Source organism: Syngnathus acus, chromosome 10 (assembly GCF_901709675.1).
Source record: "Syngnathus acus chromosome 10, fSynAcu1.2, whole genome shotgun sequence".
In the NCBI taxonomy this organism is placed as follows: Eukaryota; Metazoa; Chordata; class Actinopteri; order Syngnathiformes; family Syngnathidae; genus Syngnathus; species Syngnathus acus.
The window spans coordinates 1173910-1201756 of record NC_051095.1 but is presented as its reverse complement, the minus strand read 5'-3'; the positions used below and the strand labels follow the sequence as shown (position 1 = coordinate 1201756).

General features: G+C 45.2%; 1 protein-coding gene across 3 annotated transcripts in view; it reads right to left on the bottom strand.

The window, feature by feature from the left end:
• The window catches only part of adam19a (ADAM metallopeptidase domain 19a), a 34097-nt gene extending 6806 nt beyond the window's left edge, over positions 1-27291 (bottom strand). For 2 of the 3 annotated variants that reach the window (XM_037261753.1, XM_037261751.1), the window contains exons 1-12: positions 27090-27291; positions 23231-23310; positions 11621-11697; positions 7432-7513; positions 4929-5005; positions 3983-4169; positions 2595-2660; positions 1816-1887; positions 1588-1754; positions 1341-1425; positions 561-703; positions 314-491 (exon numbers count right to left, since the gene is read on the bottom strand). In XM_037261753.1, the coding sequence (XP_037117648.1) occupies positions 314-491; positions 561-703; positions 1341-1425; positions 1588-1754; positions 1816-1887; positions 2595-2660; positions 3983-4169; positions 4929-5005; positions 7432-7513; positions 11621-11697; positions 23231-23310; positions 27090-27207 (1332 nt within the window). In that variant the 5' untranslated portion in view covers positions 27208-27291. The remainder of the gene's footprint in view (positions 1-313; positions 492-560; positions 704-1340; positions 1426-1587; positions 1755-1815; positions 1888-2594; positions 2661-3982; positions 4170-4928; positions 5006-7431; positions 7514-11620; positions 11698-23230; positions 23311-27089) is intronic. The other variant, XM_037261752.1, reaches the window with a different exon arrangement.
• Positions 27292-27847: the final 556 nt, after the last annotated feature.

The window sequence follows — 27847 nt, the reverse complement described above, 5'->3', positions numbered from 1 at the left end:
ACAAACGTGAGAGTTGAGGGGGGGGGCTAGGAGCAGGGGCGTTAAATTACCCCGGCGTGACGGAAGGGAGAAGGGATTATGAGCGCCGACAACAACAACAGCACGCGCTTGGCCGCGCTTGTGTGCTCTGACAGTCGCTCCACAAAGAAGCAACGACTGAATTCGCATGGCACAAAGCAACGTGCCAAGTCATCAAAACGGCTCATCTTTAGCAATGAGAGGGGGAAAAAAAAAATGAAAAATTGGATGTGCAGATTTTTGTTCCATTTGAAAAATCTCGCTGAGCAAAAGTAAGAAGAGGCGACGTGCTCACGTCGGCTTGGCCGCAGTCGCATTCCTCGCCGTCCTCCACGAAGCCGTTGCCGCACCTTTTCCCGCCCACCAGGTCCTTCATGTTGGGCATGTCGAAGAGACACATGCCGCCGCCCTTCTGGAAGTAGCTGTCCAGGTCGCGCTTGCTGCACTGGCTGAACACTTTGGGAAACGGATGCCTGAAGGGGAAAGTTACCGACGCTCAGTCGCCAGCCAGGTGGCGACTCGGGGCGCCGGGCCTCACCCACCCGGTGGCGGCCGCCATGACGCAACCCCCCTGGTCGGCCGTGGCCTCCACGCAGCAGCCGTCGTGGTCGTGACTCATCCCAAAGTTGTGGCCGATCTCGTGGGCCATGGTGGCCGCCGCGCCGATGGACAGCTCCGAGTGGTCCTGGACAGTCCACGGAAAAAAATTGGATCAAAAAGGGGCCGCGGAGGGAGCCACCACGAGTTGGTTCAATTTGAACCAACAGGTTTTTTTTTTAATTACAAAACAACCCTCAAAATGTGGTTTTGTACAAAAACACTCAAATGATTCTTTTATATCAAAACTATTGATGAAAAAAATAAGTAAAAGTTCTTTTTATTACAAAACAACCACCAAAACTTTGTTGTTTTGTACAAAAACACAAAAAAATTACTCTTGTAGAAAAACTGTTGATAAGAAAAAGAACCTAATATTTGTTTCTCCACAAAAGAACCCCCAAAATTTGGTTATTTTGTACAGAAATAAAAAAAAAAGATTATTTTACATAAAAAATGTCGATTAAAAAAAAAAGTCTAGTCAATTTAACCTAACATTTTTTTTCTCCATAAAACAACCCAGAAAATTGGGTTATTTTGTACAAAACAACATTCTTGAACAAAATTTGGATTGCTTTGCACAAAAACAACCCAATGATAGATCAAAAGTGATCAACCGCTACTTGGCTCAATTTGATCCATTTTACTGTGATTACAATCATATATTTTCGGTTGTTTTAGGCAACAAATTTGCAAGTGCAGAGCATAAAGTCGCGGTCTCCTACCACATTGATCCCTCCGGAGTTCTCCAGACTGCACATGCCCTCCAGCGGCGCCATCCCTATGGTCGTCCCCTTGAAGATCACGCCGCTGCGAGAGAAAGAGGCGGCCACGTAAACACCACTTAACCGCCGCCGCTGATTTAGTGACTTCACAGCCGATGCGTATCGATCGCCGGGAGCGAGAGGACGCCCGGACAACCTCCAGCCACTTTCTCAAGCGAGGGCTCGACTTTTCCGATTGAGCGCTCACGTGAGCAGTTGTGCGTTGTCGTGCTTCTTGCGGGACTTGAGCTTCTGTCGCCACTGGAGGAAGGACCAGAGGGTAGCGTTGGGCTCCTCGGTGACGATGCACTGGTCCCGCTCGGTCCACACCTCCAGACCGATAAGAGGCACGCGGATGTTCAGAGCCCTGTAGAACTGAAAGAGAAGCGTTCCCGACAATGGCGTGGCAAAGTCCGCCGGGAAAAGCGCCGCTCACCTTGTCCACGTAGTTGGCGATTTCCATGATCCTCGTCTTGATTTTCTCATAGTCTCGATTCTGTCGTTTAAACTGCAGAGACGCAAAGACAGCCGAACGTCAGCGGCCATGGCGAGCGCAAACTCACGCTGTTGCACTTTGGTCCGAATTTGACGAGGCTAGCGCAGGAGAAAAATCTTAATGAACCGAGCGAGGACGTTCATGAAGACAAAGTGGCTCATCGATGGACTTTATAGGCCCTGGTGGTTCCATTTCCACTTTGCTTCATGAAGTACACCTCATCTCGTCTTCACGACGATTCCCTTAGCGCCAAAGACGATATTTGCAAAATTCACAACAGATGTTTGATCCGCCCCGCTTGGATTAGAAGCGCGATTGAGGCGCTCCTCTTCCGAATCGATTTTTGACACGAGGCCAAGGTGACACGAAGCAATTGATCGACATCTTCACAAGTGAATGTCCCCGGAAATGAAAATAAAACACACGCGCAATTGATCGGCTCCTTGTTAGAGAAAAAGTACTGAAAGAAAGACAAGTGCATTCTGAAATAGCACAAGCTAAACAATGATCGTATTCAAATCGACATCGTAATGCAATATTTAATTTGTTGGTCGTTCTATTCACAAAAAGACCTTCACAAAGTAATCGTGTAATGAATGAAAATATTGAAGGCAGGGGCGCGAGTAGATTATTTTTTAAAGTCATTCAGGCCTAATCAAAGGACGTGGAAATCCGAAAGGTTTTTGTGAGTCGTGTAAAGAAGCGGAAGGAGCTCTTACCAGCGTGTTGTCAGCCACAATGTAGAGCTCCATGTACTTGGTGGTGCCCCACGTGTTTCTTTTCACCTGGAAGAATATCAAAGAGAGTTGAAGTACATCATTTGATGACAGTGTACGGGTGGCCATTTGTGTTTGTTCTCAAAATTGCAAGTGTGGCCTCACAGTTGCCACGGTGGCGTCCGGAGGTTAGCTTGTCGCCCTTTTCAAGTTTGCCACCGGGTTTAAAGTTCAGTTATTCGCAATACATTGCGGCGTATCATTCGCAGGAATGCTAACATTACACCATTGCTTTTTAAGCTAGTTTACTTAAGCTCGTATGCTAGCTGATAGCATCGGGGTGGTGACGAGACGTTGTTTAAAGCTCAGTGATTCGCAATACATTGCGGCGTATCGTTCGCAGGAATGCTAACATTACGATATTGCTATTTAAGCTAGGTGACTTGCGCTCGTATGCTAGCTGATAGAATCGGGGTGATTATGACAGCACACCGCGACTATTTGACATTTGCTATCGCAAAGAACTCAATAAGATTATTTTTCAAAATACAATTGCTGAGTCTCGCGTGAAGTTGTTTTGATTGGGTTGAATAGCCAAAGCAACGAATAGCGTCATTTATGATTGTGTACGTGCTGGATGCTTTTCTGCTCCTGTGCTGTTACACACTGCAGTAAATCAATCAATAAACAAGTCCCTTTTTAATGATCCTCCCCGTTTTAAGTGCTTTGCCGTTATCTGCCAGTGGCTATAAGCAACTCTAAACCTCACTTAATCAGTCTCTTGGATATCATAGAATGAATCTGGCCTGTATCTCTCGTGACAAACAGGGCATCACAATCTTTTATTGGGAAAGAAGCAAACAAAAAGCCTCGGGACCCAAAGCGGGATTAGTTTAGCACTCCGAACCAGATTGGTTAATAGGAAGCCGGCACGGGCGGGGAAAATGGAGAGTCGGGACCGGAAGGACGAGAAAGAAATGGATGGATGGATGGTGCACCGGCGGAGCGCTAAGAGCGCTTCAGCTAATGATGTGGACCCATCAAGTGATTGATGGTCCAAATATGGGAGAATAAATTAGAACCAAAATACACAAAGCATTCAAGACAAATGATGGCGGAAAGGGGGGGGGGGGGGAGTAGATGCGAGGCTAAGCGAGCTGCATTCAATTCATCTTCCTTTGTGAAGACACATCAAATACTTGAAGCACCACCCAGAGAGCTCTTCAGGAGGAAGAAAAAAATAATAATCAACGGCCGTCTTGGAATAGAAGTGATAATGTGATGGCTTGGCCTGCATCCATTTTTTTTCTTAACTCATTCAATTCCAATGACGGTTATACACGTCAAAGATACGAACCGGGTTGACAGTGATTGAGTTAATTAGCGCTCACCCTTAAATGATGCGGTCGGAGGAAGTCGGACACGTGGTCAAACGCCGCGTGGTGACGGCCGTGACCGCAATCGCCGCCTTCCAATTCCAGTTGTTGGGCGGGCAGCAAGGAATGGCGGAGGGGGGGATCGGCGCCCACCTGTGGCTCCAGGTAGAAGCTGCTGCTCACATTTAACGAGATCAGGCCCCTGCGGCAACGGGAGGAAAACGTTACCAACTTTGTTTGGGCAACTTTGAAATGCTTCAATTCTAAGTTCACTTTTCTAATGGAAAAATATGAGCGACCTTTGAGGAATAAAACCAATGTCTTGTTTGGAGCAACACTTTGGCGAACGTTGGCGATGATGTCGCTACTTCGAGAACCGAGTTTGGGTGGTCGTTGGGATAGAAAGGAAGGCCCGACTCATGCAGATTTTTTGAAGACCAAAATGTCAATAACTGATTAATCAGCGGATTCATTAAAATAGTTTAAATTTATTTAAAATCAAATTAAAATGTATTCATTATTTATTTATTCATTTCTCAATACATTGTATTCGTTTAACTTCATAACGGGAAAGAAAATCGGCAAGTCATCCAAAGCAGGAGAATATTCCAATTTTTGTCTTTGCCGAGATGAATCGGTCGGGCCTTTGTAAAAAGTTTTTTTTTAAATTCCAAATATTCAAAAGTTTGAGCAGCCCTGGCTTGAGCGTATCGGATGAGTCATTTTCAAGGACCAAAGTCTGTCAGGATTAATGAGGATCTTCTTCTTCTTCAAAAGTGAAGAATAATTCCGCAGACGGCACCTGAGCAGGGAAACAGTCGCCAATTTGCATGCGCATCAGTCGGGATACGAAGCACGTCTCCTTCCCTTCTTGAAATATTCACAAAGGTCTCATATCCCCTGAGAGCCAGGAGTGGCTGGACAGTTAATAAAAAAAATAGCGTTGGCTTGTTGTCCACACCTGACACCTGAGCACGCGCTGAGGGCCACCCAGGAATCCGGATGACCTCTGACATTTCCGTGATAGAAGCAGTGATCCTGAAAAATAAAGAAAGAAAGAAAGAAACAAACACGCAAATAAATAAATAAATAAACCCCTGTGGATAGAAGATGGATGGAATAAATAAATAATGTAGTTGCGTCCTTACAAACAAATGAATAAAATAAAATGCATATTTGCTGGAACCGCAGACGTCATTACCAATAAATATACAAACAAATAAATAAATAAAAATGAAATGAAATAAAATGTAGTTTCGTACTTGCTGGAATCGCCGACGTCATCACCATACCGGTTTTTTTTTTGGGGACAAACACCCCTAAGCAATTTTGCAGGGAGCGCTTGATGTGAAATATTTGAGAGCCGCCGGCAAAGGACGGACTCCTGCCACAAATTTGCGATTGCGGGTCTCGCTCGGTCCAGCTCGGCTCGCCTTGCTGCTTTACTGAGCATAAAACAAAGAGCACACGCTCGTTTGCTTCCAAATCGCCGTAATCGAGTGTTAACATTTTCCGCTTTTGACGTGACATCCAGTTCAAAGCCAACAAGCCGATGTCGACGCTCGCCCGAGCGGAAAAGAATCAAAAGCGGCCACGTTGGCCCTTATTACCGGCTGCTAATGTTAAAAGGAGACTTTATCGCCGGCAGGTTTAAATTATGCAAGCAGGTTGGATGTTTTGGTTTTTTTTTTTAATTGTCACATCATCAGAGCGTGAAATGAGCTCTTTCATTCCAGCTCGGTTATAGCGGACATACAAATTAATTGTCAGCGAGGGAGGGGTGGGGGGGGTCTCCCAGCCAACATCTAGCAATGAACTCCTGCCAGCGTGCGAGTTGAAAGCCGACGCAGACGGGCAGATGTGGCATCCGAACGGAGACGCATTCTCGCAGGCTGTTTTGAGTTGATTTCCGGACCCGACCGGGACCGAGCGATGAGTAGAAAGTCATTTGCAATTCACAAACGCATGCAATTTGGAGAGGGGGCGAAAAAAGGCTCCATTTTCTTTCCTTTTTGAAATTTGCCCATAGCATCACCTATAAATTCATCTTCATTGTAATGGACTCATTTTTGTCTATGTTTGTCACAACAATACGTGGATCTTGAGAAAAAAAAAAAAAAGACAATAATAATAATAAAATGACATTATAATAATAATAATCAAATGACATAATAATGACAACAAAATGACATAATAATTCAAAACTGTTGAGTCCTGTTCAGGACCACGGATGTAAAAAGTCGCTGCCGCATGTCAAAAATGACTTCATTCCTTTTGGGATGACAAAGCCCAGAAGTCCTAATCGAATTTGCGTCCGGGCCAAATCAGTTTAGTGCTGGAGGGAGAAGAAAGTGGAGAATATTCAATCTTCTGCCTTGTAAGCGGAACATCATTTTGTCCTTTTTGGACTGGATGATCCAAGAAGTAATGCAGCCTCATCTTTTAGGCTGCCTTTGGGAGAGGGAGAGGGAGAGGGAGAGGGAGAGGGAGAGAGAGAGAGAGAGAGAGAGAGAGAGAGAGAGAGAGAGAGAGAGAGAGAGAGAGAGCGAGTGAGAGCCAGAGAGCGACAGAGGAAGAGAGAAAGACAGAGAGCGACAGAGGAAGAGAGAGAGACAGAGAGAGAGACAGAGAGAGAGACAGAGAGAGAGACAGAGAGAGAGTGTGAGAGAGAGTGTGAGAGAGAGAAAGTGAGAGAGAGAGCGAGAGAGAGAGAACCAGAGAGAGAGCGAGAGCCAGAGAGCAACAGAGGAAGAGGAAGAGAGAGAGAGACAGAGAGAGAGCGAGAGCCAGAGAGCGACAGAGGAAGAGAGAGAGACAGAGAGAGAGACAGAGAGAGAGTGTGAGAGCGAGAAAGTGAGAGAGAGAGAGAGAGAGAGAGAGAGAGAGCGAGAGAGAGAGAACCAGAGAGAGAGCAAGAGCAACAGAGGAAGAGGAAGAGAGAGAGAGAGACAGAGAGAGAGACTGACAGAGAGAGAGACAGAGAGAGAGACAGAGAGAGTGTGAGAGCGAGAGAGAGCGAGAGAGAGTGCGAGAGAGAGTGTGCATGAGAGAGAGAGAGAGAGAGAGAGAGAGAGAGAGAGAGAGAGAGAGAGCGAGCGAGCGAGAGAGAGAGAACCAGAACGAGAGAGAGAACCAGAGAGATAGCGCGAGTCAGAGAGAGGGAGCGAGAGAGCAAGAGAGAGGAGGTTATCTCCTGAGCACTGTCTCACAACGAATCTCGAAAGCAACTGACGTGAGCGCACAAGATGGCTGCGCCGCATGATGCGAGTATGACATCAACAATAAAAACCAAGTCAAGCGATGCCGTCAAAGTTGCCAACACGCCGCAGGCCAAATTTGAGAAATGCTGCCCGCCGGGACGGATAAGCGTGTCGTCAATTTGCGGAGTGGCCATCAAACAGAAGGTACGAGGGCCCGGCCGGTCATGGCGTCTTGAAGACACACTTTGGATTGGATCTACTTACGGTGAAATTCCCGCCGGTCACGGTCACCGGCTGTCCGTCGTCGGTGTAATAGGTCTCGCTGAAATCTGGACCCAAAAGCTCACTAGAAGAAAACAACAACACATTGGTTGACTTTCAGTGCTCAGGCCCGACTCGGTCTCCCGCGGCAACGCAGATAAAGACGCCTTGTGAAAACGGCGGCCGTGTTCACGAGGTGTGCGTCACACGTTTGTGACTCAAACACGCTGTTGTGTCGGACCCGTCACATGCCGATTCTTAAATATAGCAAGTCGCGCCACTTTGCTAGCAGTCGGCCTTTCTTTGCCAGCTGTCGCTACGGATAAAAGCCCGCCCGTCCGTCCGTCCGTCCAGCAAAGGCTTGTGTGCATTCGAGTTCAACAAACGGCGCGGCAGCTACTGCTGCTTTAATTAAAGCGGGGTGAAGAGACCCAATTAAAGCTTGCAGCATTTCTATGTGGAGCCAAAGATTGCATGTTTTTTTTTTTCCGTCCGCTATTCTTTAAAAAAAAAAAAAAAAAAAAAAAAAAAAATCACCAGAAAGCTCACAGGCTAGCCTTTGGTTCAAAAGAAGAAAGAAGGGGAAAAAAAATAAAGGATTAGATTTAAAAAAATAAATAAATGTCAGTTTGTCTCCAATTAGTTTTTTTTTACTAACACAATACAAATATTAAGGGACCAAAAGGGATTTTATTAATTTTTTTATATATTGTTTTATTAGTTAATTATCATAATTTTATTCTGGAGTAAAATTGGAATACTAAGCCCTCTTGGACAGGCCCAGCTAGGGATGCTAACCGATTTTTTTTTTTTAAATTGGGTTTAGACCTTTCAAGGGGGATATACTGAGAAAAAATAGTTTGTTAAACAGTCTCATCTTTTTAAATACAGTGGCTATAAAAAGTCTACACACCCCTGTTCAAATGCCAGATTTTTGTGCTCTATAAAATGACAGGAATAAAGTATAACCTGCTCAACTCAATTGAAAATCAACACCTTAAAAATAAACAAGTAAGATAATGTAGTTGCATATGTGTGCACACCCTCAATTTCAACTGTTCTAGTATGATTTTCCTGTTTCCTGTTCCCTCAAAAACATGTCAGACATGTCGTCAGGTGTTCAAAACACGCCTGACATGTTTTCTTGACTTCAAGAGTAGCATCATTTCATCATTGTTAATTCAAGGCACATTATTGTGCCAGTGGAGCATATTTGCATGCAGAGTATTCGCCAAGTGGAAGGCAACAAACACAAAAAGGCTCCCAGACAAACACTTTGAGAGCTTAAAGATGTCATCCGTTCAAAAATAAAAAATAAAGGGGAAAAAAAGCAGCAGGTCTCTGGCCATTTTTCTTTTTATCACACTAAATGCCTCTGGAGAAATGAGAACGTAAGCGAGGTGCCATTTGCTCTGGCCAGATATTTGAGACTTAAAGGGGAAGGGGAGGGGCTGCCAAATGAAAGATGGCAAGCGGGCCCAGCAGGACGTCGGCGCGTCGCTGGCGGCCCGTCGCGGCCAATTGCTTTCAGAAGGTCACATTGTGAGCGATGAGGCCCACCTGCTCTTTAAGGCGGACCGTGAACGAGACGCATGGCGACTTTGCGAACTTGACAGGAAGAGGCGTGGGCTCGACGTCAGCCGAGCCGCAGCACCTGTTGTCTGTTTCAAACGGACTCCTACCGCACGCCACTTGCCCTTCGCCACTTCCCGTCAGTTCTCTCAAGTACACTCGTGTCTGGACACGAGTTTTTCCAACCGAACCAAAAAGAAATGTTAAATCTATATGAACTATTTTCATATTTGTATATTTTTATTTTGAAGTTTTTACTTTTATATTTATTTATTTTATGATTATAAATATTAATAAAGGTTTTTCAACTGAACCAAAAATAAATGTTAAATCTATATGAAATATTATTATATTATATTTTTGTTTCTATGTTTATTTTTTATTATGTATTTTTATTTCTATGTTTTTTATATTTTTGCTTTTATTTTTATATTTTTATTTATTATTTATTTAATATTGATATAATATATTTGAAAAAAATATAGATATTGTAATAATATTCATGAATCATACTAATGCTAATGATCAAGACTGCAAGATCCCTCGGAGATCACAATGTCATGTCACAGGTGGTCCTTGGCACCCACCCTGGATTATGTTCTGTTTTCCAAAACATCTTTTTGGCGGTCTCGGGCATTTGCATCTATTTCGAATGGGAAAGTTGATTTCACTGCTGCAGTATTATCCGCCCCTCCCTCCCAGGACCGACATCCCGCAAGCCGAAAGCTCATCCGTTTTTTTTTTTTTTTTTTTTTTTGACTCGCTGTTGACTCGGAGCTGCCAGTCATCATCACAGCCATGTCATCCAGAGCCGGAATAGACTGCGATAAGAAGAACAAAGCCCGTATTTGATTTGAAATCACAAAGTGGAAACACAGTGCGGCTGACGCCGAGTTCAAACAAATCATTTCCTCGGGTTTGAAAAAGAAATCAATGAAGAAAAGCGAGCTACTAAAACAGACGGATGGCGCTCCATAAAGCTTTCCGCATTCTCGCAGGAGTCCCAATTCCCACCTGGTCACGTTGGGGTGTCAATATATTAAGCTTATCTAGGACACGTTTCCCTGTTGGGGAAAGGAAAGAAAAACTTTGACTGATGGGTCTTGATGGCAATCCCAAAAAAGAATTCAACATATTCCGGCTCAAAATGTTTTGTAGTCTTTCCATTACAACAAATGTGCTGTAAAAATCCACAATGACTTTGCAAAATTGGTCGGAATTGGAAAGATTGGAGCTGCGGAAAAGACAGTGAAGGCCAAGGTACCATTTTAAAACATTCGACGACACGTGTCCGGGAGGGATTCAAAAACGTTCACGACAGAGCTTTATCATCATGGTATGGGAAAGAAAATGGTGTAGCCAACCATTCGCTGTATTGATGCTAGTTCCACCGGCTATAATAATATAATATAATATAATATAATATAATATAATATAATATAATATAATATAATATAATATAATATAATATAATATAATAATAATTCTCCCCGGGCCCGCGTGGGTTTTCTCCGGGCACTCCGGTTTCCTCCCACATCCCAAAAACATGCTTGGTAGGCCGATTGAAGACTCCAAATTGTCCCTAGGTGTGAGTGCGAGTGCAAATGGTTGTTTGTCTCTGTGTGCCCTGCGATTGGCTGGCAACCGGTTCAGGGTGTCCCCCGCCTACTGCCCATGACGGCTGGGATAGGCTCCAGCACGCCCGCGACCCCCGTGGGGACTAAGCGGTTCGGAAAATGGATGGATGGATAATATAATATAATATAATAGAATATATTTGTCACATTTCCATTTGTAGGGAACATAAAAATAAATAAATAAATAAAATAAAAAGAAATAAAGAAATTAAAAAAAAATAAAAGAAAAAAAGAAAAGGAAAAAAGTCAGCTTTTCGCATTTTTAGCAATGCACTTTTAGCAACGTTAGCTTCAAATAAAATACAACATTGCCAAGGGTTTCACTTGTATCACATCCGCTTGTCTTTTTTTTTTACAAACACAGCTTGGGCTTTCTGTAAAACCTCTCGTACGTACGAAGCGGTGTGAAAAAGTTGAACAAGCAGCTGTTTGGTAGCTTAGCGAGCAGTGCCAAATATGAACAAACGCTAAATGCCCCCTTGGCCATTTTGCTGGAAGTCTCCTCATCACTGACTAAGGCTGATCAGCTGTTGTTCGGCAAAAGCCAACTTTTTTTTGTCCGAGCTTCCGGAAAGCGGCCGCTTTGTCTCCTCTTTCTCGCCATGCGTCAATTTGTTTCCAAGCAACTGGAGCCTGCCACGGCGGCATGCCACTTCTCATTCACCACCTCAATGTGTTATTCTTCACGTTCAGATGTTTTTGGTTTTTTTTTACGTCCGACTACTACAGACGCTAGAGTTGCATTTTAGCTTCCGCGAAACAACGAGCTGTCTGCGCCGAACAGATCTTTCTTCAGTTGCGGCATTTGCTCGGAAGCCGTCTCTGGATTTGTTACCGGCTCCAGTTTGAAGTATTTCAACAGGGCCGTTTAAATGTCTCAAACAGAAATGTTGTGAAAGCACCCGGGAAGTCTTCAATTGAAAGAAAAAAAAAAAAGCACAAAATGGCACCTTTAAGCTCCACGTCAAAGTGAAAGCGGTTACCGGTTATGTTCCACTTGTAGCACCAGTTGGAGGTCATCGGAGGAAAGCACAATTTCCCCTCGAATTGGCCGTTCATCCTGTTGGAGGAAGAAGAAACATTTCCAGTCAGAGGCAAAAAAAAAAAAATCCAAGGAAAGTCAGTTTTTAGGATTAGAGCGTGTTTTTGGACCAGCGTTTTTTTTTTCTCCTACTAAAATGACAATTTGCTTCTACTTGCACGTCAAGGTCGTTTCATTTGATTGATTTTGCATAAAGAGTGTGAGGCGAAGAATCGGCACACATCACGCAAAAGCTTTTCAAGTCTTGGTCTTTTTTGTGTGTGTTTCTGCCGCTGTCACGACAAAAGAGGTTTAATCTTCTTCACCCTCGGACGCCCACACGTGACACGCCAGGCGCAAAGCTGCCTCTACCTCGCACTTACTCCACCTCATTTGGATTACATTAGCTTGCCGAACGAGAAGACGAGAAATTGGATGGAGGATTTAAAAGGATGGCGCGGGAAGATTTCCTTGATGCTCAAACAGACAAGGATACAAGAAGGTGTGGAATTCATACAGATCAGAATCAGAATCAGGAAGAGAATCAGAAACTGAATCAGGACAAGGAACAGAATCAGGAAGAGAATCAGAAACAGAATCAGGAAGAGAATGAGGAACATAAATAGAATCAAGAAGAGACTCGGAAACAGAATCAGGAAGAGAATCCGAAACAGAATCAGAAGCACGAGAAACCAAAACAGAATCAGAAATAGAAATTAGGAACAGAAACAGAATCAGGAAAAGAATTCGAAACAGAATCAGGAAGAGAATCAGAAACCAGGTCAGAAGCAGACTTAGGAACAGAAACAGAATCAGGAAGAGAATCCGAAACAGAATCAGGAAGAGAATCAGAATCAGGAACAGAATTTGAAGAGGAGTTCACAAACTAGGATTTTTTTTTTTTGGGCAGTGCAATCGTGCAACATGAAACATGTATTCACAAGTATAAATAAAACAAATATCAAAAAAGACTGTGATAAATGTGCCTGAAGAGGGCCCGGAGAGTATTCAGCGGGGAGCATCATGATAGTCTCGCATTTACTCTCTCCAAATGCTCTTTGCTACATGGGAACTTGCTTGATAAGAAGAACTCAAAGTGACACTGGCATTTCCAGGGTGCATCGTGATAGGGGAGCGCCAGACACAATTTGGGATTGAAAAAGTGCCTGCGAGTGTGTGTGTGTGTGTGTGTGTGCATGTGTGAGAGGAAATACAAACGCTGAAACACATCAGCTATCAATTTGCTCTCTTGGCCAAAGAGAGACAAAGTCTACGTGGAGCTATTTTACTAGCTATTTTTAAGATTCTGAGTAGTAGCGCCTAATATATTTGTCCTAATCAAATATTTGTCATCTTCCTCGTCTCTGGCATGAACCTTTATCCGGTGTCGTTTTTTCCCCCCGTTGATTTATTATATATAGTATATATATTTATATATAATATAATAATTATATTTCTGTATTATGCATATATATATTTATAATTTGTTTATATCTATATATAATATAAAAAGAATAATATACTAATGATATATATTTATTCTTCAATATATTATATTTTATTATTTACGCCTCTTTTTTCTTAACGAACTACAGATGAATTTTTGTCTCCCTCCGAGGAAAACACACCCACCCTGAAAGGCATTTGATTTTAGATTAATCGTCTTTCAGTTTATAGCGATCATCTGAAACGGACTTTGTACTGTGTATAAAATTCAGACAGGTGAAAGTGATCTTACGACGAGCGACTTGGCGCGCCTTCCCCGAGTGAAAGTAGGCCAGCGGGAGGTAAAAGAAGTGTCACTCTTCACGGCTCCAATTTCTCCCGGTCAGTCAAGCGGCGTGGCCGAGGACCGGGCTAAAGTGGCACGGAGCTTTTGCTTGTGAGACAGCAGCCCGCCAAAGTGCCAGACGTTTGCTTTCAGGAATTGGGAGGAAGGCTCCATTAGCAAAAACGCTGCTGTCAAACCGCCGCCAGCTTATTGTTTCCTTCCTGTGTTCCGCTCCAAACAAAACAAAACATCTGCATAAACAGATTCAGTCTTGTTCACTTACAACTAATGCCGGGTCGAGAGTAAAAAAAAATCCAATCACGTGAGAGATTCGCGAGGACGAGAGCCGACCTTAGCTCGCGAGCTAGTTGCTAGGGAAACGCCGGTTGGCCGTGATTGAAAGAGGGATGAGAATGTCACAAACAATCAGAAGCAAAGCAATGAGCGTGAATGAGCTTTATCAAACAAATTTACTTTTTAGAAACGCTGCACTGCTGGTGAAATATCGTATTCAGTCAAAACGGAATGAACGGCAAACGTTTGGTGGCTACAAACCTTTGACCTTGAGGTACCAACATTAGCGTAGCGTACAGTAGCGTCGTTGTGTTCATTAAAATCAGAGTAACAAAAACGATTTCATTGTTTCGATGTGGCAGAATGTTTGTGTCATATTTGAGAAGGCGCCGATCGTCAAACAAAAGCGCGAGCAAACACAAGCGAACAGACGCTAACGGCTTCCGTCAGGTTCCGCGGCAGCCTCGTTTGCTGCGTATTGATGTTTCCCGCCGTCTTTTGGCGTGCCAGAGACCTGCGCTAGGCTAATTACATGCATCCCGCAGCACGCCGATACACAAGAAGCCCCGCCCCCTTCCCCCGAACGGCAAACCGTAGCGCTCGTATTTACCGAGATCCATCGCAGTGCGATTCGGAAATCGTTATGCGGTATTGAAAGTGTTTTCAGGCTCCGATTGAAAAGCCCTTGAAGAAAGAAAGATGCAGAAGACAAGATGGCGGACAGGCGTGAGGCTGGTGGACAAAAACCGTCCCAAACCAAAGACTCAATTGCTTTCGGCCTGGAGCTTCGTGCTGGATTGGTTCTGGAGAGAGCTGCTCGATTTGATTTGAACTTCTCCCGACTTGATGGGCAAGGTAGCCATTAGGAGCTACTTAAGGTTGAGCGTACGTCCGGAGGCAGGCGGGGATCAAGCGTGCGGATTTAGAGGCCCGCTCGGCAGCTTCGCCGGCGGTGGTGAATCTCTCGACTCCAAACTTGGATGAGTGCGTATCGTCTCGCTACTTTTTCATGATGCCCTCTGAAGCCGCGAGCGCTGCCGCTCGTACTCGTCGGGTGGGGGAGGGGGGGAGCGGAATTCCCTCGGGAACGCCATCTCGGCAGCAGGTAATGAGCGCTGATACGCTTAAGGAGGAGGGAGTCCTTATCGGCGAGGGGCAGGAGGTTTGAAGACTGGAGCGCTAGCTATTGTTTCGCTCGGGATTGGACGAGGCCATCTGGACTTTCCCAATCCGAGCGGTCACTCGGTTTAATTGGACCATTTGTCAACGTAGCTGCTGTTGCTTTTTCCTCCTTTAGGCAAATATTTTGTCGTGTTCAAACCACCGGCAAAGAAATGAATGACCTCAAGTGAGGTCTTCTTCTCCCGCCTGGCTGCATTTGGGTCGTCGGCCCGGCGAAAATTGCTCTTCCAGAAGTCGGCGCGTTCCTTCTGCTCCGCTTCGTCATCATTTCCTACTCGGCACAGTCGGGTTCGGAGCGCTTTCATTCCTTTGGTAATTGTTTTTCCATCGTGAAAAATGTGCCAGGGCAACCTTTTTGCATTTTCTAAATGCGTACCTGACGTGGCGAGTATTGCTGCGGAAATGGAAGAAGCGTCTCGGTCTTGCTAAACAGTCGGAAAAAAAAAAAAAAAAAGAAAAGAAAAATAAGAACAAGAATCTTCAAAGGAAGACTTGGGTTTTTTTTTGCAGGTCAGCGACTACGGGACTTTTTTTGTTCTGTTTTACACACACTACACACAAGGCCCACCCCAAAATGTAAAAGCTGGTAGAGACAAGAGTGGTTGTAATAAATACAACATGTCGAGGCCACAGACTGAATGGGAGAAGACCAGCAGGAAAGAGGGGGGGGGCTCTTTCGAGCCTCATGTGCAGGCCATCTTAATGAGAGCCAGATTTAGGTCAACGTTGTTAGCCCCCCCCCGCTCCCTCCTCATCTTGGCGCTTCTCACAAGCCCCGCCCCCAGCCGTGCACTTTAGACCACAGAAAGTCGACACTTCAAAACGGGGAATGGCCGATCGGGATCGTTCAAAACGACACTCGCACGTTGAGATTATCGCCCGAGCTGGCTCGTACAAGATGGCTCCCGTTTGAAATCAGGCACAAATCCAAAATCCTTTAAGACGGGAATGCCTTTGAATGTTTAATGCGTTCCACCTAATCCCGACTCCACGAATCACACGTCTCGCTCGGAAGAGAAAGTGGCAAAATGGAAAAAAAAAGTGTGTGTCGGCCCAAGTGGCACTTTGAACCTTGAGCTCAGCTCACATTTAGTTTGGTGAGTTGACAACTTTGAACAAAGTGTTCCTAATGACGTTGATTCAGTTTTGATTCAGGTTTTGAATCGAACGGGCATCTGCAATAAAACCAATGTTGAAAGGATGCCCCCCCCCCGGGTTCTCAATAGGCTCGGGTTCGGGGGGGGGACGGCCGAGCTTTTCTTCTTTCTTCCTTCGTTCACCGCTGAAGTTTCAGGTGTATTTTTTGCAGCGTGAAATGAAGCGTCGTCGCACATGACAATTATTTAACTGCGGAAGGCAAGCTGCTGCTTTTTATAGCTCGGCAGGAAATTGACGGTTAGAAGCTGAACGCGAAGATTTCGGTTTGAGCTGAGTCACACACACACACACACACACAGAGATACAAAAAAAAAAGTGCACAAGTTACAGAATGGCCATTAGCGCAACACAGACTGACAAAAAAAAGTTGATGTCACTTGAATCGGAGTCGAAGCTAACGGTTTTCGTTTTGTTTCATTCAAATGTTGCCCTGCCTTACTCTCGAGGACACGGCGGGCGTTAAATACGTGACACCGCATTAACCTTGGGCGAGAACACGGCGCACAATAACAGCGTTTAGGCGCCGGCAAATATAACGCAAACACACTAATCGTGAGCAGACGTACATTTAAATGGCGGCTGTTGTTGTTTTTGTTTTTTTTGTAAGTCGGTCGCAGTCTTTGGTTAAACATTGGATAGAATAATCGATTCTAAAACGAGTCGGTAGTGAGAGGCCTATCAAAGTCCCAGTATGTTTTTTTGTACAATTAATAACAATGTATTTCTATTTGGTGTAATTCCAACGCTGGCCACTAGATGGTATATCTATGTTTAAAGTGCAAATTTGAAAGCAGAAAAACTAAATGGCGACTTGAAGAACAGCCTAGCTTTTTTTTTTGACAGTTGTTGAACGTCTTCTGCTGTCATCCTGCTTTTTAACCGGCCATTTACATTTGGTGTAATTCCACGGTTGGCCACTAGATGGTGGGCTATGTGTCTAAATTGAAACTGCAAATACGAAAGCAGAAAAACTAAATGGAGAATTGTAGCACAGCCGAGATTGCTGTCATCCTGCTTTTTCCGCCGACAAAATTGACCTTTTTTTCTCTAAGATTTCACAAGAGATTGGTAAATTGATTGACTGATTGTAAACTGCAAAACTGTACCTTATTTTGATGTTGTTTATTGTTCTTGCTTTCAATATATATTTAAATGAGTTTTTATTGACAATGCGTTTAAAATCCATATTAATGGAGCGCTATTAATTGAAGCCCGTGAATATAGTCTCACCTTCATTCTCAGCGAACACACACACACACACACACACACCAGAGTCCCATTTGACTCGCCGTCCAAGGGGGGTCGTCGCCCAAATGAAAAGCATTATTTCATTTCCTCCAAGTCCTTGAATTCAGGCGTGGCGCTTGGTTACAACTCATTCAATCCCTTTCAGGGCTATGATAGCTCTCCCTCGCAGAACAAACACGCGCCATTAAATGAAATTGCAATGAAAAGCTTTATTAACGTGCCAATCTTAAATCTAGTCACTGGAAAGCGGACAATGGCAATTATCCGTCTCACAAGGCACGCTCATTTCACTCTCGTGGTTACGATTTCTTACAAGCCAACAAAGCAATCAATTTCCCCAGTAAAAAAAAAAAAAAAAAAAAGGGAGACATTTTGTGGGAGATCCGTTTGGGCTGCGAGATGACAAAAGCCTGCCTCGAAAAAACGCTTCAATTTGGGCGGCAACCGAACAAATTGGAAATTGTTGATTGTGCTTGGCGCTTTTTATCTTTATTAAAAAAGAAATGATATGATGTGGGCTAGGTTCAGGAAACATAACTGGTGTATATTATTTATCCTCTGGAAAGAATGACTTTACTGTCTGTCTTCTACTGCCCCCTGGTGGACAAGGTACACACACCAGAGGGAGCAGCACGCTGAAGCAAAATTGCGACTGTTCACTTACCATAATTATGTCATTACTGCGTGTTTTTGTAAACTAGAATGTAGGTTTGATATTAAAAAGCATGATTTAGCTGTTTTTTTTGGGGGGGGGGGGTCTAGGTTGGACTTGCGGGGTTCACTATTGATTTCAATCTGCTATGATGACATGATTAACAGGAAGGAAACAAAAAACCTCAACATCGAAAATGTTTGTCAGGCGTGACAGCACGGAGTTGAATTTCGAAACAGGGTGGGCGGCCCCCAGATGTGTGTGTCTGTGTGTGTGTGCGCGCGCGTGCGTGCCATTGACCCACTTCTTGGAATCGGCACACGAGTCGAGTCGGTCGACTCCCTTCCTCTCGTCGTCGGGCAAAAACGCACCGCTCACTTTTCAACCCGCAAAATGTCATTTGAAACAAAGTCGTATCCCCCGAAGCACAACAGAGTCACGTCTGGCGTCTCACGGTGGCAAAACGAGGCGACTGATCAAAGGTGGGCTCGCCGCGATCAAAACAAGACTCCTCGAGGAGCTCGGAATGGAGATGATTGCGAGTCGGCGTTTGAATCAAAACACGAATCGCTCCAAGTGTTACTTTCCGCCCCCCTGTGCGGCTACGTCCGGGTCTACTTTTCAACAACTCGAGTGAGAGCAAAAAATGCTTGAGTGCGCTTTGTCATCAAGGGTGTTTGGAAACGTTGCTTTCAGCCAACGCCATCCACCTCTTGATTCAAACGAGCCGCCTCCGTTTTGTCTCGACTACTTTTAGCCTTTGTTACCGAGTGCCGGCACATCTGGCCGACCATTTGCACAAAAACAATTATTCATAATATGTCGGCTTTATAAAAAATAAAAAAATTAGCTTGGGAGTGGAATCACTTGTGTGTGTCCAGATGGAGCTTTTATGTGCAGCACTCTGCCAGTTTATTATTGCGCAATCATGCTCATAAGGGAAGGGAACAGATGTCGGCCGTAAAAGCGAACATCCAATTGTTCGCCTTCGATGCTGTTTTGGGTTGGCTGGCAGTCTGCGCCATGTTGGGGGTTTGCCAAGGTTTCGAGTTTGAACAGAATACCACGCCCTCCTCCCCTCCCCTCCCGGAAAATGACAGGAAAAGTTGTGTCGCGAGGTCACTTGCGCCCACCGGCTCATTCTTTTGCTGAACCCAGCAGAAAACCAAAACAAATATTCAAGCGAGCTTTTGTTGAGACGGCGCCGACTTTATTCTCCTTCGATGCCGTATGAACGCCCCCCCCCCGTCACAAAACGGCATCCGTGTCGTCCGCTCCTTTGATGTGCGAGAGACGCCGCCGTATTTGTTCCGCTTCCACGCCGTTCAAATAAGACGGACAGCTTTGGGTTTTTCCGTGAAAGAGATGCCCGCTGTTTGTTTGTGACACTTCAAAAAGCGGCAAGCGTAACCAGATTTTTTTTTTTTGTTGTTGATCCGGGAGCCTGACCTTGTGTGGATGACTCACCGGATGGATGCCTACTTCCAATTTGATATCGCTGACATACGTTGAGATAGCTGAAAGATTTAGAACCTTTCTAATCTAGCCATTTATGACATGATTGTTTTTTCATTTATCTTTGAAGGTGGGAAACGCAAACAAAATCTAAACGCAGCTTCTGATTTGGGACAACAAGAAAAGAGACACCCGACACAAATTGAATTGCATCGGCGTGAAATGCATTCCGATTAATCGGCGGTTATGACGGATGACCGCCGATTCATCGATGACGCGCCAATCCGCGCTGCCCGGCGAGAACAGTCGAGGTGAAGAGACGAGCGACGGCAAAAAGGGAACGTATGGCTGAGAACTTGGCAAGTACGCCGCGCACACACACACACACACACACACTGCTGACTTTGCGCAACTGCCGCCAAGCGGAAATGTCAGAGGAGCGTACAAAATCCAGATGTAGACCAAGCACGGGAGGGGAGGGGAGGGGGGCCGTACTCGTGTCGGGTGACGAACGAACAAATACGTCTTCCGCTATTTGCCTTACTTTGGTTTCTTGAGAGACGACGGAAGAGAACGTTCAACGTTTTGACGAACAAGAGCAAAAATAGTCTGGGCCCATTAGACGGATGAAGGTGAACTAAAAATAGCATTTGAAAGGCCATTTGAACACATCCGTGGAGATTGTTTGAGCGCATCACTTTCGCCAAGCGCGGGGCCCAGAAAAGCGCTTCTTCGGATTTCTTTGAGGGAGCTATTAGCCGTGACACGCGCAAAAATTATCTTCTCCGAGCCAATTTCTCGGCGCCTTCGACACTCCGCATGTAAATTGCACAGTGGAATTCTATTAGCCGGCAATCCTTGCTTGGGCGAGCGAGTATGAATTATGGATTAATGAATTCCCCGGATTGCATCTTGTTGTCTCGGCTGTATATCAGGACGGCGCACGAGCGCCCGACTTAGAAGCGTTGCGCAATCGCTGAGAGCGTAGCGGCAATAGGTTCCATTTGGGAAAAGAAATTTGGCCAAAGAGCGTTTTCTTGCTTGCAATGTAATATTTTATACTGTATACTCTTCGCATGTATTTACAATTGCAAGCAAAAGTACATTTTCCATAAGCGAGCAAGCAAATGCGTCCGAGCACGACGACCAATTTACGGCGGCCTATAAAACGCTGACGCCATGTGTGCACTCGCTAATGTCACCCGTGTAAATGATGGCCGGCGACGGCGCTTTCGGCGGGCTGACTTATCGCCTCATCATTAGCGGCATGCGGCGAAGAGATAGGACCTTGTTGCTAGCGCTTTGCGCAACCAAATAGTGACGGATGCGACGCTTTGCCTCCATTCTTGCGACCTATTCAAACACAACCAGATAAGACAAAACCGTTTGGATCCCTTCCAGCCAACCATTGTTTGAGTCGGATTTCAGATGTCGGTTTTAGGACTTATCAGGCTAGTTTAGCTAAAAGCTAAGCTAAAGGCTATGAATGATCGACCAACAATCGCAAGACTGTTTAGCGAGCATCCGGTGTGGCTCGCTAATTCAAGTCGCTTGTTAGCTTTTTGTTGTTAGCTTGTTGCGAGTGAATTGACTTCCTTTACCCAATGAAAGACTTGACGAGACTTGCTTGGAATTTAGTGGCGAGTCCTCGACTCAACATTCTGGATTTTTGTCACAGTCGCTTAAGACACGCTGTGACTCGCTCGCAGCCCCCCCGCCCCCTCGGCCGAGTTGGCATCTCTTCTCCCGGCTCGGACTCGTTAGCATGCGTGCCAACACGCTGACGCCGCTACGCGGATGTACGCGTGAGCGCCGTTACGTTTCTGGGCATGGCTCCCATTTGGTTTCCTCCGTTGCATTCATTAGCGTCAAGCTGGGCATTCGGATGCGCCCGTGCCTTGGCCCAGCAACGTAGTCAACACTAGAGTGCAAAATAAAAATACATTTAAAAAATGTAACAAAAAATAGAATTATAAAAATAAATAAATAAAAACTGTCTGTGAATCTATTCAAGTGAAGAAATCTTTTGGATGAAACTTTTTGGACAAAAAATGTGTACGTTTGTCATTTGTAAAATAATAATAATAATAATAATAATTCATTAAATTTGTATAGCGCTTTTCAAACACCCAAAGACGCTTACAGGTAACAAGGCAAAGACATACATGAGGGGAGGGGGACGGGGAGGAAACAATCGGGTAAACTTAAGAAGAGGAAACCAGTTATGGGTAGGGGAGGTCATGCGCCTGGGAGAAGAGGCAAGTTTTTAGACGGGACTTAAATATGGGGAGTGTGGGTGAGTCACAGACAGACTGGGGGAGAGAGTTCCAGAGTCGGGGTGATGTGCAGGAAAAGGCTCTGTCACCGAAGGATTTGAGTTTGGATTTTGGGACTGTCAGACGTGAAGTATTGGAGGATCGGAGGGGACGGTTGGGGCAGTAGGGGACAAGGAGGTCGGATAGTTAAGTGGGAGCCAGATGGTGAAGGGCTTTGAAGGTGAGGAGGAGTATCTTGAAGATGATACGCTCCTTCATGGGGAGCCAGTGAAGAGAGTGGAGAACAGGAGTGATGTGTTCACGGGACCGGGTGTGGGTAAGGAGGCGGGCAGCAGAGTTTTGGACTAGTTGAAGTCGATGGAGTGAGTGAGCAGTGATTCCAGTGAGAAGGGAGTTGCAGTAATCAAGCCGGGATGAGATGATAAAAGAAAATGAAGAGAAAATGGATGCCTTGGCGCGATAACGGCGGGAAAATTATTTTCTACACGCTGAGCATAAAGAAAGCAAATCCAAGCACGACATTCTTGTGACCAATAAGAGAAAAGATCAATGTCGTGCCACATTTCGGCATCTGACACGCTTGAACGACTTTTAACGCGTCTCCGGTGCAGACCGTGGACGAGCTAGTCCGAGTGAAAGCCAGCGGAAGCTCCCCGATTGCCTCCTCTGCCGAAATGGCCGTCCTGGGGCCGAAGCGGGGACATCTGCACGGCGCGGCACCCGGCCATCTTTTCATTCTTTCCCACCCGCGAGCAAGCTCGGCCGACTGCGTGCCAACAATAACGGATCGCGCGGCTCACAACGGGCAAATTCCCAAATGTTGCGAAATGCCTCAAATGCTTCATTTTGGAGTTTGACTCGCCCGAATTAGTCACAGACGGAGCGACCGGGTCGAGTGAATGACAATATACATCGCCATTGTCCTTTCCTGGCAGACGGCGGGCGTCACGATTGTCTTGTCCGTACGGGCAGTGGCCAAGGAACGGCTCAGCAAACAATGGCGTCCTCTGTTGCGCGGGCGGGTCCGAATAAAATAGCATTTTTTTTAAAGTGAATTAAAGGCCAAGGCCTACTTAACCTTATCTTGAGTCTTGGCAGCCGCTCAAGTGGCTCTTGTCTAAATTCTGTGGGTCCCAGACCTTTTTCAAGTGCCACCTCAAAAAATGTGAAGCTCTCCAAGTTCCGGCGAGATGGCGAACGTTAGAGGAGCCACACTCCAACATGGGTTTCTAGACCATGCGTCAGGTTCTCTAAAAGCACAAGTTTCAGAGCAAAAAGCGGAGCCAACGACTTTTGTGGCAAAAAGAAACAAAATTGTCAAACCAAAAATTTGCCGCTAACATATATATTTTTTTGCTTTTGTGACACCTCAAGGTACGAGAAAAAAAAAAAGAAAGCGCTACTGACGTCAAACTACGAATTTGGGCCACGCTCCGAAACTACAAAAGAGTCAGCAACGATTCCATCCGGTCATCTTTGAAATAAAAACTTGGGAAATATTTGAAATATGTCGAAGCAGATGATGAATTGACTGACCTGAGCTGAGATGTGGGCCTCCCTCTTGTTTCGACCTTGAGAGAGCCATCTTGCCGTCACTGTCCGTCCTCTCTGTAACCCTTCAGAAAGCCCCCCCAAAAAAAAAAAAAAAACATTAACAGAGCGAAGTCTGTTTTTGCAAACAAATCTCTGTGCTTCTTTTAAATTCTCGCCAGACGATGACGATAATGCTTTTGCTGAGAGGAACCACGAGTTTCAACCCCCCCCGACAGGTCAAAAAACAAATCTCCAGACATGAATTTGAGTCATGTGGTTCAAACAAACACTGCGCCCGGAAGCTTGTTGTCAGGCGGGAGAGCGACAAACACAACAAAACAATCCGAGGGCTCCATTTGCATCGCTAAACAACAAGGACGGGTGACAAAAGGAGACGTGCGGCGCTTATCAAAAAGAAGCCGAGTTAAAAAATTGTCAATGGACATGTTCAAGGCAGATGAAATGTTTTCCCACGCGTCATTTGCGGCCTGACATTTATTTGCGTGACCTTCAACTGCGGATGACGCAATCTCAAAACAAAAAAAGTTGCACTAATAAGAGAGGCGAGGCAGTTTGAATTTGAAAAAGAATTTGCAAAAATATATTCGAGAAATTTTACTTGGAGGCCATGACTGTAAGTTCCTGAAAAGTGGAGCGAGTGAAAACATTGACAAAACGGCGGCGGCGCATCCTTGGGGAGTCGTTAAAAAGAAATGAGGCCGCCGCTCAGAGGCTGAACTCGCAAGCTTTAAGCAAACGTGCGAGGAGGAATCGAGGAAGAAGCCGCCGTCATTAGGCGCGCTTAAGCTTCGCCGTGCGCCCAGCCGTGATTTACCGAGCGGAAAAAAAATTAAATACAAATGACGTGACTACGATCGACGATCTGTGACTACATCGGCGACTACATCGAGTGCGGGCTGCAGTGTAGAAAACAAATAATAAAATAAAAAAAGAAACGCCATAAATCCAATTCTTGTGTGTTCATTTAACAACACACGCAATAAATTCATCTGTAAAATAATAAACAAGGTCCGATTTGTTCTGAGAATAAATCGGGAGATGAGAGTTTATTTCGTGACTTCAATTGGAGTTGTTAACTTACGAAACGTTCACAACCCCTCGGCTGAAATCAAACAGAACTTGTTTGGGTTTTGCGCCAAAAATTCAGTTACGCCGCCACGTTGATTCAAATTTGATACATTGGTGTCGGGGAGCCCACAGGAAAGATTACAAAACTCTAAAATTGAACATCAATTTATGGCGAATGCTTAAAAATGATTGCGCAACCTTTGATGCTATGATGCGTTAACTCAGGTAAAAAAAAAAGAAAAACATTAAACAACATTAAAAAGAAACACATTATCAAGCACAGGTTAAAAAAAAAAAAAATCTTCACAATTTAGTAGCACGCACCGAGCACCTCTTGCAAAATCCACCCGCGTCGTTGGCCCATCAGGAAATGAGACAAAGCCACCCCGCTGCAAAACGGGCTAATTTCAGCAAGACAAGAAATGAGAATTTCTGATCTGCGAAGCCCAAAGTAGGTCAGACATTATTGAAACTCTCGGTTAGCAGTCGTAGCAATTTCCGAGCTACAGAAGAACAATATGTTCTTTATATTCATAGCCTGTACCGTGTACATCCAGGATTGCAAACATGACCTTTTCAACCCCCCACCCACCCCAAAAAATATATATATATATATATGCACGGTCATACAGTCTACAGACCTTTGACACTCAAAGTCTTTTTCAAACATTCTGCCATTTCCTCTGTGGGCCCCCAAGGGACTGGCGGGTGCCACTGGCACACAAAACACATTCTCGCAGCACCCCCACATCCACTGTAGCCCTCAGTCGGACCAACGATAACCCAGGAGAGGAAGACGGATGGCCACGCTCCTTCTTATCTATGTGACAAATGCTTGCTGGATTTCCCTTTTGTCAAAGGGTTGCTGCAAGGGCGCTTCAGGGACGCATTGAGGACATACACTAGTCCCTAATAAATATATATATATATATATATATATATATACGTATATATATATATATATTTATTAGGGACTATTGTATGTCCTCAAGGCGTATATATATACAAATTCTTTTTCAAAAATAAATAATAATTTAAAAAGTAAATATATTTACATATATATTTTTTAAATGAATTAATAAAAAAAATTAAAGGGGAGAGAGAGAGAGAGAGAGAGAGAGAGAGAGAGAGAGAGAGAGAGAGAGAGAGAGAGAAAGAGTTGACATCGTTTCTGATTGTCTAGGCCATTTGGGTCAAAGGTTACGGCCCAAAGACGTCCTCCATGTAGAAATGAGTGGGATTGGTGCCGGACCACACGTCCACAACAGAGGGCGCCCTACCAGGATGCTTGCAGTTGAGTTTGAGTCCGTCTGTGGTTGAGGTTGGGTTTTAAGGTTTGGGGAAGACAATCCATTTCTGGGTCAGGACTCGGGCTAGGAATGTGGCACAGGCGTGTGTCGTACACCGTACGATACGGTAAGACGAGACCTATCCGCGTAGGCCTCCGGTGTCCACGTGGGCGACTCGGAGCCGGAGCTCGGGTCCGAAAACGGACCTTAGAAAAATGGCATGTTCATGGGTTGCCGCGGCCAACCTCACAAGTCATGACGACGAAAGCACTTTGACTTGCCGACCACACCGGGCCGCAGGCACGGCCGACTCCTCGTGCGCAAGCAAAGAAAAGTTCATTAGCTTTGTTCCGTCCGCTTTAAACAGCTGCGGGTTCTTAAGATAAGAGCTGCGCTCGCGTTTGGAGCGGAACAGGAAGCTTTGAGAATGAAAAGCTCTCTTCAGCGACTCCAGCTCACGGCAAAAAAAAAAAAAAACAACTGTGACTAACGCGACGGAGCTCACGCAAGCCCCACCGGAGGCAACCTCGACATCAGCGAGGATAGAGAACTAGCGTCGATGATGATGACACGATGCTCTCGTTATGTGGATACGGGCGTTTTATGAATGGCAGCGATTGTTGTGCTCATCCACCACTTCACATGACTGGACACGTGTCGCCCTTGCTGGATTGTCAGTTCGTTCAAACGACCGGCAGCGCTCTGTTTACAACTGCGTTGGGGTCCTACGTTGGCAGCGTCATCAAAAATTGGCCGTAACGCCCGTTTCAGGAATGTGAGAAACACTTCTCGACCGCAACTAAACAATCGTGAAGTCGTCCGATTGCAATATTGCACATTTCATACGCAATTTTTTTTCAGTCCTCTTCCGATGGCTTTTAAAAATTCATCTATATTACATTAGATTTATGTTGTAGTCTTAAAGGTTTGGCTTCCGCTACAGAAAATACTGCAATTAGATCGGGTGGCTAATCTTGTTAGCAAATGGTCAGACAGTACTAATGTGAATCTGATTATATTAAAATAAAGGTGATTCCGACTAGATGCCAATTATCATCATTGTCAATCCTACGACACCCCGCAGACCGAATGCCCCCCCAACTTCTGATCCTAGAACCGCCCCTGCTGCAAGCGCTGTTCGTAACGGGACCCCACCACCCCCTTTGTAATTGAGTGAGCACGGTATTCGAACGTCCAAAACTCTTCCTTTTAAGGACAATGAGAGCAAAAACGGGGCAATGTGGAGGAGCAGCCAAGTCGGAGATGCCAATATGCGCCTCAAGCAGGAGCCACGATTACGCACACACCGAGCGTACAGCCAAAGACTCATTACACCAAAAGGACAAAGTTGGTTTTTCGCAAAGTTTCAGCTAGCATTAAATGCCGGGTGTAATCCATCTGGAAATGCTCTAAAAGGAGCCTTTTCGTTTGTTTGTTTTTTGTTTTTCAAACGTCAGCATCCGCGCGCAACAAGTTTGACTTACCCGCTCCGCTGGTTCTTCCCGGGGCGCCGTTGAGCGAGAACAAAGCGAGAAAGAAGAGCAAAGACGCGCACGCCGCCGGCGATATGTGGCCATTTTTCTGTCTGTGTTTACTGTACATCCCTGTGAGCCTCCGTGGTGCCGCCGCGGCCGCCCCGTCCTCCCTCGTCCTCGCCCGGCTGCTCAACTCTGCCTGCTTCGGCGCCTCCCCTCCCTTCTCCGGTTCCGCTGGGTGTCAAGTCAATGGAAGGACGCAACAATCACATCCGGTTTGGACCGTCAAAATAAAGCTACTTGTACCTGTGTGCCACGAGGGTAGCTTTCATTATGTAGCGCCTACTATTTGCTCGCATTATTTCTAACTTGATGATAAGAGGTCAGACGCATTAGTCGCCTCCCTCCACGCTTAATGATTGTTTTTTTTCTCAATTTGCATAAACCCAGCTATGAAAATAAGAGAAGTGATGAATAATACATGCAATGTGTTATATTTTCAACCGCACCCTCGCACATACACACAAGCATCCTTTTAAATATGTAGATAGTCGAAACGGGACGTTTTGAAATTCTTACGATTTATATGATCAAGGGGTGTCGCCGTTTGAATTAGAATTTCAATTCATACAAATTAGGGTGTTGCTGATGTCGGGCGAGGCGTTCAAAGTCCTCGGGGCAAAACACATTTGGAACAATCTGGGACTAATTATAATCTTTTTATGGCCCATTAAAAAAAATACTAGACGTCGGTTTAAGATATTTTT